The sequence below is a fragment of the Orussus abietinus genome, unplaced genomic scaffold, assembly GCF_000612105.2.
Source record: "Orussus abietinus isolate OABI.00-Male unplaced genomic scaffold, Oabi_2.0 scaffold21, whole genome shotgun sequence".
Taxonomy (NCBI): Eukaryota; Metazoa; Arthropoda; class Insecta; order Hymenoptera; family Orussidae; genus Orussus; species Orussus abietinus.
This window is the reverse complement of record NW_019396018.1, coordinates 207,302-223,438: the sequence shown is the minus strand read 5'-3', so window position 1 is coordinate 223,438 and position 16,137 is coordinate 207,302. Positions and strand designations below refer to the sequence as shown.

Sequence of the window (16,137 nt, the reverse complement as noted above, 5' to 3'; positions counted from 1 at the left end):
CGGGGCAAAAATCGCCGTCAGAAAGGTGTTGGAGGTTCTTTCGTTCGTAAATCATTGCATCTAGTCACCGAGTCAATAAACCATAGTTCGACGGCAAAGCAAATTTCCTTCCCGGGCAACATCGAGTGACCCAACGTTGCACTAACGAAGCAAGGGCATCCAGGTCTCATTTACGTCTACCGCCACCCACGGGTTGGTTCGACAGTTTCTAAGGCTTTCACCACTGGAACAAACGTTACATCCCGAGATTTCCCATGATTTCACTTTGCACTCTGCACCTCCGCATAAACCGGTGACACTAACTCCCCCAGCAGAAGCAGCACTGACCACGGCTACCAGAGACCGGTAGTTCACCAAAGGTAAGTGCCTCGATCACAAGAGATACGCGAGCACCCTCTTACGCCATCCGATCCCCAATTGCAGCGGTTATTTATCGTCTTCTCTCCTAACGTAAATCCTACGTCCAATTTATGTCTCGCGATTGATACGTAAATTACATCACCGATACGTTACTTTCTCTCGGAAGACCGTAACCCACTCGGCAGTGCTTCTGGATTCCACCAGAGTCTCCGCGGTCCAGCTTTACAGGGTGTTAGGAGCCAACACATTGTATCATTATTTACCGCTACGGGACGGAATAATAAAACGAGCCACAATTTACTCCAAGACGGTTAATTCTCATCGGGTTAGCGATATCGCCCGATGGTCCGCGCATCGACGTGCACTAATCGATGGCGCGTCCACGGTCTTCGACGACTTTGCTCTTAATCGGTGCAGTCGTTCACCGCTATTCCTTCCGACGTAAATCGATCCGGCGTCGCACCCACCCCGGATGACGAGTCCATGTTTTACCGCGTCTTCCTCCGTCTTCAAAGGCAACGAGCGAGTCCTAAGAGTCCCTCGCCAAGCAGTCCGCGATTAAATTGTCCGTCACGAAACGCACGAGAAATTGGCTCTTTGTGGTTTTCATGCCGCCGCGATCGAACGGTCCATCGCGGAGCCCAGCGACGCGAGGAACGGAACCATGAAACTGTCACATGAGATCTGGGTGTCAGCTATCGCAGGCCAGCGATAGTCCGCAATTTACGACGGCGGACTCCTACCGAAGGAACCACTTTCCTTTCCCCGGGAGTACTATACTCCAACGCGTGCTCTGCCCGCGGGATCTCAAAGCCCTTCTGCTCTTAATTCCACCACTTGCAGCACGCCGCAGACCCCGGAGATGTAATTCGACCCACGTTGCCTCCGGTCCTCGAGAACGTCATGCACTAGTCGTCGAAGAATCCTCACTTATTCGCGGCAGTCGGCGCCACGGATGAGGCGAGGCAACCAAATCCGCCGAAGGTTGATGAAACCCTCATCCTCGAGGCACATCCGGAGCGAATCTCGAAAGTGACCACCACGTCGTCGCGTCCGATCTCCTCGACCAAGCTCACCAAGATCTCCGATCCGTTACATCCGGGCCTAGCTCCAAAGGGAACGGGTAATCCAGGGACGCCCAACCGGAATCCGGCTACCACGAGGTACGAGAAGCACGGAAAACACCCAAACCGTCCAGTTGCCCTAAAAGAGGGGAGCACGAAGAGGCCCATCCGTCAGCGAGAGGTCCGCGATGCACGGCCCGACGCGCACGCGCTGGCCGGCGCGTGCACGGTCCTCCACCACTCCGGGCTTAATCGCAGCAGTCGTTCACCGCAATCCCCGGTGACGTAAATCGATCCGACGTCGCTTCCGATACCTCGGGACGGCGGGCAGGTGGGTCCGCGGGCCCCGTCCCCACCTCGCGGCGCACTCGGACCGACCGACGTCGACGAGGCCGACGATGGTCACGCGACGCGTCGCCGGGCCGATGGGCCTCCGGGCCGGTGGTCAACGTCGCGTCGCGCCGAGCGCATTGGCATCGCGTCCCGGGCTAGCACGCGTGCGTTCATACGCGCTCCGGTAAGTAGCGTACGCGCGTAATGAGGCACTGGGAGATCCGGCGGTTCCGCAGGGCCGTACGCCAGGGGACCGTCGGGGTACCGCTGGGGGACGGAGGGCCCGATGGAGTGGCGCCGAGGGGCCCGAGGGGCCCACTCTCGCGTCTGCACCGCAAGGTCGTCCCGAGCTGTCCCGAGCGGTGCTCCCGGCCTCGCGAACGTGCACTCCGCCCCCTCTCCGCGGCTCGGGCCCGAACCGGCCCCCTCCCGTCGGGCCCGACGCCCCCCACTCGGCCCGGCTGAGCCGGCCCTGACCAGCCCTGTCTGGTCGCGACTCTCGGCCGCTCTGCACCGCCGAAGGGCACGCCGCGGCTTGAGGGGGACTTTCAAAAAGTCGGCTTTTTGGTAATAGGTTAGATTTATGGGTTTCCGTTTTGTAAGCAACGTTCCGTTGAGTTTAACGGAAAATCCTCGTCGTTTAACGGGGCTAGACGGAGGGGAAGATTAACATTTTTCTTTTGATTTTGTAAACCACGCTAGAGAAAAGTGTTTCTCTTGAAACAGCAGTTTTAGCGGCGTCGATAACGTATGCAATTTCGATCAGATTTACTTCTAACTTTCGCGCGATCTTTCCTCTTATGTACAGGATCGAGGTCCGTTACATAGGAGATTTGCAATATATTTAAAACTGCGTTTGCAAAGATACCTATTTTTATAGAATGTGGTGTCACAAAAATCGAAATTTTTCTTCCGATCGTTTCCTTTGCTCGTTATCATGGAAATCAATATTTTAAAAATGTTCTACTTGTCGGTCTAGCACATGTTATATAGAAATAAGAAATTGGTTTTCTGTCCCACCTTGAAAACTGTGCTCGCAATCGATGCTAGCGCAATGAGAGTGCCTGAAAAGGCGTTGCAACAAAATTGCTCCTTACGTGCCATTCTGTATTGAAAAAAAATATATACATATCTGTAAGTTTCTTTATCCCGTCTCGTCCACGAAAGTTCCACCTAGTTTTCAATTTTTCCCTCAAAAAAAAAAAATTACACAAATCCCAATGATTTTCAGACTCTGATTGTGGTATAACCCCTTAAGTATTTCCAGATTACGGCACGCTGCCGAATGGTTAGGTACGTGATGTCGTGAAAGGACGGTTGCCGTACCGCACCCGCGGACCCGCCGTCTTCGGAGATCCTGGTTCGTGTGCCGGTAAGGAGGTAATGGCCTTACTAAAACGGTACACCATGGAGATTTAATGGTGCAGACTCGAGTATACGTTCGCTCGCATTCATCGGTAGAATGGAATTAAGTAAAGAGGATTAGCACCCAACGTGGTGTACGTACAGGCCCGTGCCGTCCTTTTTGTCGGGGTAAAATGAACGTCCTCTGAGCGTTCTACCGCGAATACTTAAACTTGACTCGTCTTGGCGTGTGTCACCAATCTTATCTGGAAAAATGCGCGTTACGGGCCGGGCTGGGAACGAGCGGAATTTAGAGCTCTAAGGCAGCGGCATTTGGGTGACAACGAGACATGGCACCGCATGTTGGGAAGTCGCGTTGGTCATGAATAACCGTTCAACCGGAATTTGACCCAGTAAAGTGTCTAAACATCGACCCAATAGAAGCGAGTCGCAAAGCTTCTATAAAGAAAAAATCCGTTTGACCCTGTACGAGCAACTGTCATCCCCAGTAGCAACTTCGCTTGCGACACGTGCAACTAGAATTCAGAATTGATAATATTCTTTTTACCCCTTTTCATCCCCTTAGGGGTTAGTCAGGACAAAATCCTGAAATTCCTTTTCAAACATTTATATGTTTACTCTTTTTAAATGAAAACCGAGCCGATGTCTCAGCGGGCTTCGGAGATATTAAATAATTCGTATAAACACATTTTACCCCTTTTCATCCTCTTAAGGGTTGAATTTCGAGAAATCCCGCCTTAGCGAGTACCCGTGTTACAACAAGAACCATATCCCCGAAATTTAACGTTTCTATGCTCGGCAGAGTAGGTTGGACGATGATGAGTCAGTTAGGGACCTCTTTTATACATAAAATGATTCTGAGAAATTCTCATTTTTTGTCTATGTGAAGAAAGTGCCCTTCCCTTTACAAATTATGCTAGGTCCAACTCGCTCGTCCTTCCAGGGGCCAGTAACATCAATTGGCTGTACCAGGATCACTGGTCTTGGCCAGCTCTTCCGCGAAGGCCACTCCCAACCATTTGACCCCTCGAGGCATCCGTACATAACATATTCAAACCTTCTGGGGGATTGCGCGTAGGACGGAAGCAAATACTAAGATGGGAGATACGGATGCTGCGACTGGAGACAACGGGCGTGACAGTCCCACAGATTCCGTTTCATTTATCGGCACAAGGTTTATCGGATCAATTGCCCGATGAAACAGAGACGAGTCTTTATTAAATATTTGTCTATACTACATCAAGAAATGCAAATAGTGGCTCGTAGAACGTTTAAATCCTTGACCATGCTGAGAATAACTAGCACCATACAAACAAGTAGAAAAAAATGTTCATTGAACGAAGTCGTTTAACCGACTGCATTTGGTTCTTCTCAGAAAACGTTTTAATTTAGCGATCCGAATTTTAATTCAGTTGCCCAAACTGGTCTGTTTCAATCAACTAAAGCATTATGGTTAAATCGTTTTCTAAATTTCAGAAAATAGTTTAATTAATAAGCCATATGTTTTGGTTAAGTGTGCCAAATTACTTCAATATTTGGTATGATCTATCATAACATTTAACGTAAACGATTAACCAACGAATCTTGTCGTCGAAACCAAATTATCCTCATGATAGGGTAGCAACACGCATAGAATGTGGTGATCCACACGATGACCATACTCTGTGATCGAGCGACACAAATTTTATTCATTCAACCAAATATTTTTCTGCACGTAGCCGGACGATGGAACGGGGACAATTACCGCTGTAATTAACCGAAACGAATCCATATTAACGACTCGTCCGGCATAGACGTCCATCGCAAGCAATCTAACCCAATGATAGGCCTTCTCCTAGAACTCTAAAGCGGATGGACGTAACCTAGAGTGCTCCGATTCTCTATAATGGAACAAAATAAATCCTCGATTACGCATTTCGTTCCGTATTAAAGATCCCATCACCTCCGTTTGCATTCGCCGGGCACTGGCAATCGTCTCTTTGTGATCTCGCCACCTCGGATGGTTGCTCCAGGCGCGCCGACCCTGACCGTCCTGTCTACGCCGTCGCTCCACGTCTCAACTTTCTATAGGATGCTTCACCTGGGTCCGTTTAATCCCCTCGCAAAACACGGGTATAACGGAAGCCACGCATAATTAAAACAGCTGGGAGCAGGAACTAGGTGAACGCCAAACGTACCCTCCTACCCTGTAATTAACCCGTGATTGACCGTACCCAGAGAGACTCTCAAACATTTTTTAGGTACTATACTTCTCACAAGCACCCCTTTCCTCCTCAGTTACAGGTTTACTTTTACCGTCTTATTCTAGCTATCAATATTCAGCTTATTTATTATAAATCACGGGGATCGCTGAAGTCAAATGGTGATTTCAGTTGAGAGGATTTATGGAAAAATATATTACAATAAAGTCATTAGCTGAGTTTTTGTGGCTATTGTTATCTCTCATCTCTTGTAATTGCCTGGGACTGTTTCGTATCTCAGCTGACTGGACCAGCTGTGCCAACTGCGATTATATCTCTGGAGGTCCTTGGAGATTTTCAGTCTTTTTACACCTTCGAAGTTCGCACCGAGGCTCGTTCATTTCGCATAAAAAAATCACGCGCACGACGGACACTTGAATGCAAAGGGCGTTTTGAAGAATGGCACCGGATCTGTTCGGAACTGGTTCCTATTAATTTGCCGGAATTTTTGTGGTCGGACCAACAGATGACGTAGGGGAGGAAGAACAGGACGACTAGGAGCGCCTGGATCGATAAAGGATAAATGTAATTCTTTAAAAAGTCCACTTGGATCGAGATTTTCTAGGTTGTCAGGTTCACGGCTTTGCAGAAGACCGTAAAGTTGTGGTACAACTATAAAAACCAGAATTTATTGCCGACCAGAACTAAACGATCGGGCATGGTATTGGTTCAAGGTGTAAACTGATACGTTCTAAAAGTGTGACTACATTGGTCAATATGTGGAGCCGGAGATAGTATAAAGCGGTTGACGCAATCACCCGATTTTGGAATTCCTTCTAAACGAGTAACGCGTCTCCACCAGGAGGGAATCGATGTGATTCCACCCGGACAAGTATAATTTTAGACTTTTAATCGTGCATTCCAAACGGAGAGCTCATGGAATTCTAAAACACGGCCAAACGACCGAAATCTCTATAGTTGTTAAAACTCTATCATTAAAGAAAAAAGTAAAAAAGGAAACGTTCAGAAAGTCTTGTAAATTATTATCTAGAAAATTTCAGATTTGTCCTCTTTATTGCCCATAAAACGGGATTTAAAAGAACGTCTTAAAACCTTGAACAGAGACTTAACATCTTACTTATTATAGTTCGGGACGGGCATATAAATCATTCTACCTCTTTACGCGTACACGTTCTTTATCAGTAGGTAGATCTCTCCTACCGCCTACTCGATTTTAATTCCCAAAGTTCCTGAACTTCTAAAACACGTCTCAATTCGAAAGGAGAGAATTTTTTTCTTTTCTTCAAGCCCGACACTTCAAATTGGTTATATCAATCTTACGGTCTGGCGACTAGTTTTTTTTCTCTTTTGACAATTGTTTGCACATATTTAAACGGAGTTGATTAGCATTTCGCTTGATTTACCTCCGTGGGTGATCACGAGAGGATGAGCCAGCAGGAGTATCGAAGGCAAACTAAAATGCAAGGACACACGAAACAAAGTAGCATGGCAGATTTTACACACAAAGCCGGGGATAATGGATAGTTGCAAGATTGAAAGTATCTCAATGGGAGGTTGTGCTCGGCACGCTATTAGTCATTCGGCATGCTATTACGGTAACGATCGACATCCATTAACCGCGTAAAAAATTCGCGCGATGCAAATGCCCTAGACGCTGTCTGCCCGAAAAAAAGAATGGAGGAAAATAAGGAAAAGAATACTTTGCATATGCAAATTCACCGAAGTATTTTAGTGACATGGCAGTTTGAGAACGGGTTCCAACGGTGTGCAGAAACGCGCGGAGATTCGCGAGTCCAAATACGTCAGTGGGCATTCTTGAGCTAGGTTACGGCTCCTGCCTATTTGAGATTTATCGTACAGAAAAGTCATAAATTTTAGTCCGTATAACGTGTGCAAAATTCGAACCCGGCATTATAACAGGTAAGTACTTTCCCGAAGAATTCTTTTAACAAAAGCGCAACATATTGGTACCTTGGCCGATAAGTCAAGGATTTTTCGATAAACAGGGTCAAAGTCACGAAGATATTCCTTTAAAATAAGAAACATGCAATAAATAAATCCCGTGTACCCTTGGAACATACGCTAAGAAAAATACTTGGTACACTCGAGACAATTTTCATTGGTTCAACCACAAAATACGGTTATTATATGAACAATCAGATTTTGGTTAACTTAATAAAATTCATTGTATAACAATTTTTGGCCGATTATATAAAATATCAAATATTGATCGTACGAAATATTAATGTGATTTGGGACACTTGACCAAAACATTTCTTTTATCGCCACTCAACCGAAACGTTTTCGGAGACGAAACAAATGCAATCGATCAAGCGACTTTGTTCAATAATTATTACATGTACGATTGGAAGCATAACGTGGACTTACTCGATTTATGGGTAATGCATTCTTAACGATAAATTCAATGGGACTTCATGATCTTTTACGAGTAAAGAATCATCGATATAATCCCTATCGTCAAAATGCGAAGCATCGAAGAAAATGTAAAAAAGTTTCCACAAGTAAATTCGTGTTTGCGCTTACCTTAGCTGTGACATATCTCCTCGAAGAAGGCTCTGCCATAATAGGTAGACATCACTTCCCATTAGAACCTTCTCCCCTTCCGCTTGGAAGTAAAGCACGTTGCCGCGAAAGATGAGTATCTACTTGTAGTTTCCCACTTGAATATCGCGACGCACCGGAAGTTTTATTCTCCACCTCGCTTTACGAGCACCCTTTAACCAACGTAGGCTGCTACGGTTTGCACATGCGAACAATCAAAGCTGCCGTCCCACACTCCGCGCAATTATCCGTAGATTCGCTCCCGATCTGAGAATACGAGGATCCGAAGGATTTCGCGCCCTAAAAGAACACTTTAACATTCGTTGGAGAGTCCTCCCTGCGTATAAAACACTGCACGGTATCGCGAACTCTTCAAAAGTCGATGCCCTCTTGGACCGAGTACGCAATCGATCATCTCGATTAGATCAGGGCGATGAGTTATTCCTCTTCGGAATGTTTCCTCTATCCACACCCAGCAGCAGCAAGTCAACGTCTTCACCACGCACGTTTCTTCTTTGCCGAGAAGCACCCGACCTCTCCTTAAAAATCTCCGAAAACTCATAAACGTTCGAGCTTTCCTACAAAAGTTACATCGTCCACATTCTCGTTCCGACTTAATTCCTTAATCATTGTATCGTCAACTTCCGGTATACGCTTCTCGGGTAATCACCGTCTTCTAGTCCCCTCTTGTGATCCCAAAACAAGCTTCCAATGCGTAATTGGCCCCGACCAGGGAGTCCTCCAAAAATTCGGCGAAAGATCCCACAGTACGCCGGGAGTCTTTTCTTGGCCATACAATTATTTCCAGAAGTGCCGTTTGTAAGCAGCTACCGCGCTCGAGCGTGTCACGGACTCGCCCCTCGAACTTTTATACCTCCTCAAGATTTCTGTATACATTACCGAGTAGTATGCGGCGGGTGTACGGAGTGTAGTCCAACATCGCTCTTCACGGGTCCGCTGGAGAGTCTCGTGGTCGCACTTAGAGGGCGCATTGAATCTCGCGGCGGCTGTCCATTACTCACGTGTCAGCAAGACGAGTAACAAGAAAAGCAAGATCAACTCGAGGCAAAAGTCGCCGCTTCTTTTTGCTCCGCCAGGAGCCGATGACTATGGGCCGCCCTTCGGTCAATGAGCATCGACGCGGCAATAGCGCAAACTCGTAACGCTCGTACGAGCCCGCAACAGTTTCTTGCACCAATAGTACGTCGGACCAGCTGTCTCGAATGGTCTATTTCCCTCCAAATGCTAATGTTCCACACACAACCGCTTTTTCAGGGAGCGCTACAGCTGTCGGCCGCTCATCGTGCCCAGCGCCTCGTGGTCACGGGAAGAAGCGGCAGAAAGGGATCCAGCCCGGCACTCTTCTCTAACTAGAAGACTACCGATCGCCGGCGAGTTCTCTTCGGTCGATGGAAAAAGCTCCCCAGCATCATCGCGGCCATTTCGGAGAGTTAAGCGCATCCAACGTCCGTCTTCATCCTTCGGTCGGCATCGCGATGGCTCCTTCGAAGACACGAGTCTCGACGTCTTGGCTCGATCTAACGGCACGCGACCTCGAGGTTCTCTAGAAGGGCGAATAAACGTTTACTAGGCCCAATGACGCGATCGTTAATCTATAAATACCGTTGCTCGATCGCCACCCTTTCAAGAAGCTCTACCTCCGTTCGCACTTTCACGCCGCATCGAACCTCGCGTCAGCCGTCCGTTTCTTGCGCATCGGCTGGTCGGGCAAGAACGAACGCTCGCTCCTTTTTGCTCCGGCAGGGGGCTCCGGGTCGCCCGCACCTGGGGGCCCGCGACGCGCGACTGCGAGCGCACTTCAGCCGATAAGCATCGCCAAGCGGCGCCGAGCGGCGCTCGGCTCACACGAGGAGCGGTGACACGCGGCCGTGTGCGAGCCTGCCGAGTGGCCGCACGAGCCCGGCCGCGAATAGCGAGCTCGGCCAAAGAAGGTTCAGACGGCTCCGGCGCTCCCGGCGTGCCGGCTGCAAACGTCGACGAAGGCCCGGACCCGGCCGATCCGCGGAATCTGCACTTTCTTCCGCCTCGACCCTGGACCGTTCCTCCAGACGGACAAGAACTTTCCCCGATACCGGACTTAGATAAGACCCCTGACCTCCAATGTCTATATGAAAAATAAAAATAAATATCTCGTCGTTTCCCACAATACCCAACTCGTTCGGCCTCTAAGCGAAGATCCCTCTCCCGGCATTCCGGTCTATATTTCTTACCGTTCCCTGCATCATTCGGATCCTATTCGATTCGCGAACAGATACCTGGATCACCCATTATCCTAAAAATCCAGGGATTTCTCGTATTTCCAAAATACTCCGCATGGAAATGTACTTTGATCGCAGGCAGAGGTAAATAAAATGGGACCTTTAGGGCCGCTCCCAGTTCTCACCGCACCACCTCTCTCGCGTCAGCGGCGCGATCGCGGAAAAGGGGGCCCGCCCCGAGCTCGATCTAGATCGAGCGGGAGTGCTCGCGGAGGTTGTTAAATAATTAGCAACGGGCCGTGCGCGAGGCTCGGAAACGGAAGAGGGACGAACGCGCGTCGCGTCGGTCCTCGGGGTCCCTGGAGCCGAGAGGGCACCTGCTTACCGACCGGGCAGCGGAGGCGGTCCGCGGCGACTCCGCAGCGACTCCGCGGCCGAGCGAGGGAAGCGCAGGAGGCGGCGCGGAGGTACTGGGCCCCGCTCGCGCTCGCGCTCGGGTCCGATTCGGTGCCGGGCCCCGCGCGCGGCGGGCCCGCGGCGTAGGAGGTGGGGGCCCGGCGCGTTAAACATGGCAACACGGTCGGGCCGCACAAAGCGGCCGAATCGCGTCGCGACGGCCACGCGGAGACGCGTGGGCGCATGCGCGCCGCGGAGGCCCTCGCCCCGGCCGGGAGGCGGAAGACGGGCCCCCCGGGACGACCGTCCCGGGCGTCCCGCCCGGGCCCCATCCGGAAGGAAGGGGCCGTTGGAAGGTGGAGCGTTAAAAGTGCCCACCGGCCCATTACGGCCGCCCGTTGATGATACGGCGGTCGGCGGTCGCTAATGGACGATGCCCTCCGGTAGCGGCCCGGTGAACAACGTAACCACGCCGTCCCGGTATGTCGACCGGCCACGGCTGCCGGTGGACGCGCTTTGTTTTCGCCAAGGTTCGTGCCCTCCGACGGAACGGTGAATTTCGGGGCTGCCCCCGGCGGGATACGGCGGCCGAAATGACGTTATGGTCTTTTAAAGATTTCGGAGGCAACGGGACGAGCGGGACAGCCGTTGCCCGGAGAACGGCCGGGACTGCCGGCCTTAAGGCCTTAAGGCCCGCACACCCTATGCGTGAGGTGCCTCCGGAAGAAATGGTGTATAAACGATGCTTTCGAATTTAGTGCGTTTGTATTGGTGGGTGGTGGTTCGCCGTTTTGGCGGAAAATATGGCATCCTCGAGGAGATCCTTTCTAAGTTATCTCTGCTAAGCTGAGACGCGTATGGTGGATAGGCGGTGTGTCGCTCGGGTCGGTTTTGTCGTCGAGTATTCGGGGGGCAGATGGTCCTCAATGTGGAGCGGTGCGAAGAAAAAATTATTCAATTTGTAGAAAATGTGAGAGATTACTCGTGCCCGTGGGATCCCTCGACTAAAGATGAAGAGAACCGAAGCAAAGATTCGTCTAATGGTATCGCGGATGAGATGACAATTGAAGAGGAAGAGCAATTTATTTCAGGCGTATAGAAATTGTAAAAGAAAAATGACCCACTGATCACGAACCCCATTGGATAAATGGCCAGGTCGTCGGATTGACCAATTTTGGCGCACCACGAATTACGATTCACTCCCCACGCACAGGGTGTACGCACCTTTATTCACTTAAAGCCCGACATGGCCCCGCGGTATCCGTTCTGCGCTATTAGGACACGCAACGCTCTCTCACCGGTGCACGCGTCACCGAAGGGAATGGTATAAAACGGTACAATTAAAATTGAACAAGAATTTATACGGTCCAACTACTTAGACGTATAAAGACGTAAAGAATCTCCACATTCGGGCATATGCGTAATTCCGGACCGCGAGCTATTTTGATAGACTACAAGACCGTGATGCTCGAACCATCCGTGATCAAATCGAGGAGTCATCTCCGTCTCCTGGACTTTGCTGTCCCTACTCTCGCCGTACGGAAACCTAGTAACCAAAAGCAACGACGTTAAGCCCGTGGCAAGGTCCCGCCTCCCGCTGGAGCCGTCGCTAAGCACCGCTACTCGAAATAACGTCGTTAAGTAAACCGCGTTACGGTACCGCGGCGTGGGCAGTCGCTTTGCGCGTTGCTTACGGGCCGGTGTGCCGCAGGACGCAACGCGGTTAAAGTTCGGTGCTAAGGCGGTGCGATTGCCGGTTGCCGGCGGTTGCCGGCGGTTGCGCCGGTTGCCGGCCGCGCCGGCCGATGCCCGGTCTCCCAGTCTGGCTGCAGCTGCGAACCGGTTATATACTTTCATCCAGCAGCCTTAGTACGGTCCCTAAAAGAGAATCCGATATCTATAGGTGCGGAGAAAGAAGGAGCGAGCGGGGGAGACGGTATGCGCGAACGAGCACGCGGACGGACGGCGGGTTGGAGGAAGAGGGATCCCAGAAAGAGGACGAAAGGGTTAACGCCGATGCACGCGAGAGCTTATCTCCGCGGATTCGGGAAACGCGGAAAGAAAGGACAGGTCCGAGCACGGGAGTTTTTCTCTTTTCGATAGGCAACCCCTCTTTGATACCTGCGGATGCGAAAGTGCATCGCCTTTGAGTCTGGCCGCGAGCTCAGGAAGAGGGGAGCGGACGGCTGCCGGATGGCCGATGCCTTCGATGGCTGCTGGACCAACTTATTTCGAGATCGTGGCTCGACTTCGGCCCAATTGGACGGGTTGGTGCGGTTGATTGTCTCCTGTGAGCTCGGCTTGGTGGAGCGCCGCTGGGACCCGTGAAGCCCTCTGAATATGCTGTCCTGACGGTTGCACGGACTGCGTCGCCGGAGGGCAACTTCTAGCCGGGGTCTGTAGAAAGAACTAACTATTAATCTCTCAGAGGACGACCTGTTTGCGTTGCGGTTGAATTTACGACGGAAATATTTTATTAACCGTGGGGGTAAATCTATGGAGTTTGGGATTACATCGTCACGATTTTAGGTTGCCGTTATCGGAAAAGAAGCGGAGATGTAAATTCCGCGAACTCGTTCGGATTTAGAATACTTCCAACTCTGAAATCGCAGGCGTTTTTAAGGTGATTACGGAAGTGGCGTCAAAGAGGTCTCGTTTATGAAACTTTTCTCCGAACTGGGTACACCAAATCGTTTCAAACTGTACAATGTAAATGTGGAGGGTACAAGGAAGATTCTGACACCCGTGAAATTACAATTTTTTTTAAACTTATTTATAGATATTGAAAAAAATTTGTATTAAAAATGAAAATTGATGGGTGTCGGGACCTTCTTTAGGATTTCCATATTCACGTGGTAAAGCTTCAAACGATTCGATACCCTGAGTTCGGAAAAAAATTTCACGAACGATTGACGCGTCAGATGCTATTTTTATATCACCTTAACGACCACGGTATTCCCTGCTGGACTTAAAATGTAAGTGGTCCATTTGATTGTAATATCTATTTCGGAGTTCTAGGTTCAGGTGCAAGCAGCAAAAGAAGGATCGACAAGGTCGGCTATTGTTAGGGACATGTATTATTCACAGTGGTAGTAAAAAGTTTTACTTGAAACTGGCCTCGCAAATTTGTATGCAAATACCTACGCGAAACTGATAAACGCGTTTTCCACGTAATTTAGGAATACGAAAATTATATTTATTGTTGTAACATTTTTACTAGTTACCAGGAATCTGTTAATCACCTATCCGATTTAATTGTAATTATTACTTATCCGTGTTGCTACAAAGTTATTTGTCAATTCAGAGAGTTCGTTATTCCTATTACTTTTGTTGCAATCGCAAATACTTTTTTCCCAAGTTTACCCGTCATTGCCGTAAAAGTTCAACTATGTTGCGCTTTGCTAACAATACGAGTGCATATGTACTCTTGACGCGTACGATTGTTGTTGGAGTTCGGAAATTTGGTCAGAGGTGCAAAAAGAACACGTTTAAAATTTTACGACCTCCGGCACGGTAAACTTGACCATATCGAAAATGTGGCTTCAGCGAAGTCCCGAAGGTCCACTCGGGCGTAAACCCTGTTTTCACTCAGAGTCCTCGATTAGCTACAAAGTTATGCATCGCCTCAATGTTAAGTGAAAGCGACACGGCGGAAGATTAACGTTGACTCGTCTCGATTTCAGCAAAGATTAGCATAAGGCCAGGATTTTTTTACTTTCTCCGCTCTATCGAACTAAACTAAAAAAAGAAACCCCTAACCCGGACAAAAGTTAACTACCTTATACAAATTCAGTCTAATACTTCAGCCCACGTCTATCCGATTCCTGTCTATTTAAAAGCGTCTCGTTAGTCCAAAGTCAGAATTTTCCTTTTCTTCGGTCTAGAGAATTAAAAGGTCATGTACTCAACCCTCTTACAACATCGTTGTATCGAAACCGTGCCAAGCGAAACTTAAAAGTAATACAAATCTAAGAAATGTGCTCCGTGGTTATCGCAACTGTATTCAGCGAAACTTAGAATTACGTATTTCAGTCAAATATCATGTTACAGGGACGCTACAATTTAATCATGTTAATATTCGTTCAATGCATTTCTTGGTATACTTTTTTAAATATACCAAATTAAGCAAGATAAAAGTAACGTTCTATTTAACGCTCGTTGGAGTCCCTTCTCTCTTGATAGCTAAGTATGTGAATAAATCTCGGTTACGCTCAACCTTCTCTCTCCCTCAGTTAGCCAGGAGATTACGAATCGGTCCAATCTCGAGTAAAAGCCAGGCGATGAGTGATTAACGATGAGTTGGTTCGATTTCAGGATAGAGGCCCTCTTCTTCCGCCCGCCGAGCTTCGGTCCCCCTGTGAGCGTTTCTCTTCTGAAGGAGGAACGATGGCTCGTGAAATAGGTGAGACGCGGGTCATGACCTCGTGCCCAACCGTGGAGGAGAAACGGGGGGACGAGTCTGCCGAGAGATCAGAAGTCGATGCTGCACCTCCGCTTTCTCGTCGAACGGATTCTGAACAGGCGCGCAGTCTTTTCTAATCAAGATGGCGGAGACCGATTACGGCGATGCAGTTTTTAAACTTTAATGCCTCCATTTCGCCCAGACTTTTGCGGAATTCTCCACGAAATTGTAGCATCGACGAATACTTAGATGGAACGATCGCATAACTACATTTCATCATCGATGAACTATTGTTCAACTAATGGAAAATGTTATATAAGAAACCGTGAATGTTAGTTTAATAACGGTACCTTTAAAATGAATTGTAACGAGTCTTCACCATCGCCTGACCTAACAGGACATATTGCACATTTTGTAATTCGCTTTGGCGACTACAGAGGGCACCACCGTGGTGAGGTATCCGGTACATGTCGGTAACTTTTTAAAGCTACGTAAAGTCTGGTTAAGCGAAGCATTCTTTCCATTGCCTACATTGCAGAGTTGTTTATGGTCTGCAAAAATAAACCACAAGACGCATAGAAGATGTACCTTTCGTCGCAATGATTTTTATGTCTAGTAAAACGTTACCGACGTGGGTCGAATGTCTCTAGAATAGTGGTGCACTCTCCCGGCATGTTCGCCATATATAAAAGAAGAGTTCCGTGGAAAGTTCATAGATATAATGAAATTAATATAGAAGATACCGAGTATTTTAAATTTCATATATCTCGAAAATCAAAGGATTTTCGAAAAAATGTAACCCGTAAAGAGACTCGTTTCGACTTTATTGTTTCATGCGAAGGTATGTTCTGCAAGAAAGGAGATTGTTCGGTATTACTGAAAACATCCACTAACGATTGAAAGAATATATTTCTCGAAGAGGCAGCTAAATGTTTCTCGATTAATTAGATCTACGTGTTATATCGGCATAACTGATTTTTGAAAATGTCCGTTCTAGGAAGAGACGATCGGAGCTAGGAGCGAAGCCGATGAGTTCATAATCGGTTGTAATACTTTGCTGTATTTAGATTCGAGTTTTTTTTTTTACAGAAGTTAAGGTAATGCAGCGTTTATGCGGCGATTTGAAAAGCGTTATACTACCTCGAGAATACGAATGAAGCTACCTTTTCACTTAATGCACAGCAGTGTTGCTGTATGCAGTAACTCGGTGTGACTAATTCTCAATTTTGCTACGA

At 48.4% G+C, this 16,137-nt stretch overlaps 1 protein-coding gene across 2 annotated transcripts in view; it reads right to left on the bottom strand.

The window, feature by feature from the left end:
- The window catches only part of LOC105697685 (tensin-4), a 216,243-nt gene extending 206,568 nt beyond the window's left edge, over nt 1–9,675 (bottom strand). Inside the window, exons 1-2 of one of the 2 annotated variants that reach the window (XM_012421248.1) lie at nt 9,509–9,675; nt 7,868–9,449 (exon numbers count right to left, since the gene is read on the bottom strand). In XM_012421248.1, the coding sequence (XP_012276671.1) occupies nt 7,868–7,906 (39 nt within the window). In that variant the 5' untranslated portion in view covers nt 7,907–9,449; nt 9,509–9,675. The remainder of the gene's footprint in view (nt 1–7,867; nt 9,450–9,508) is intronic. The other variant, XM_012421249.1, reaches the window with a different exon arrangement.
- Nucleotides 9,676–16,137: the final 6,462 nt, after the last annotated feature.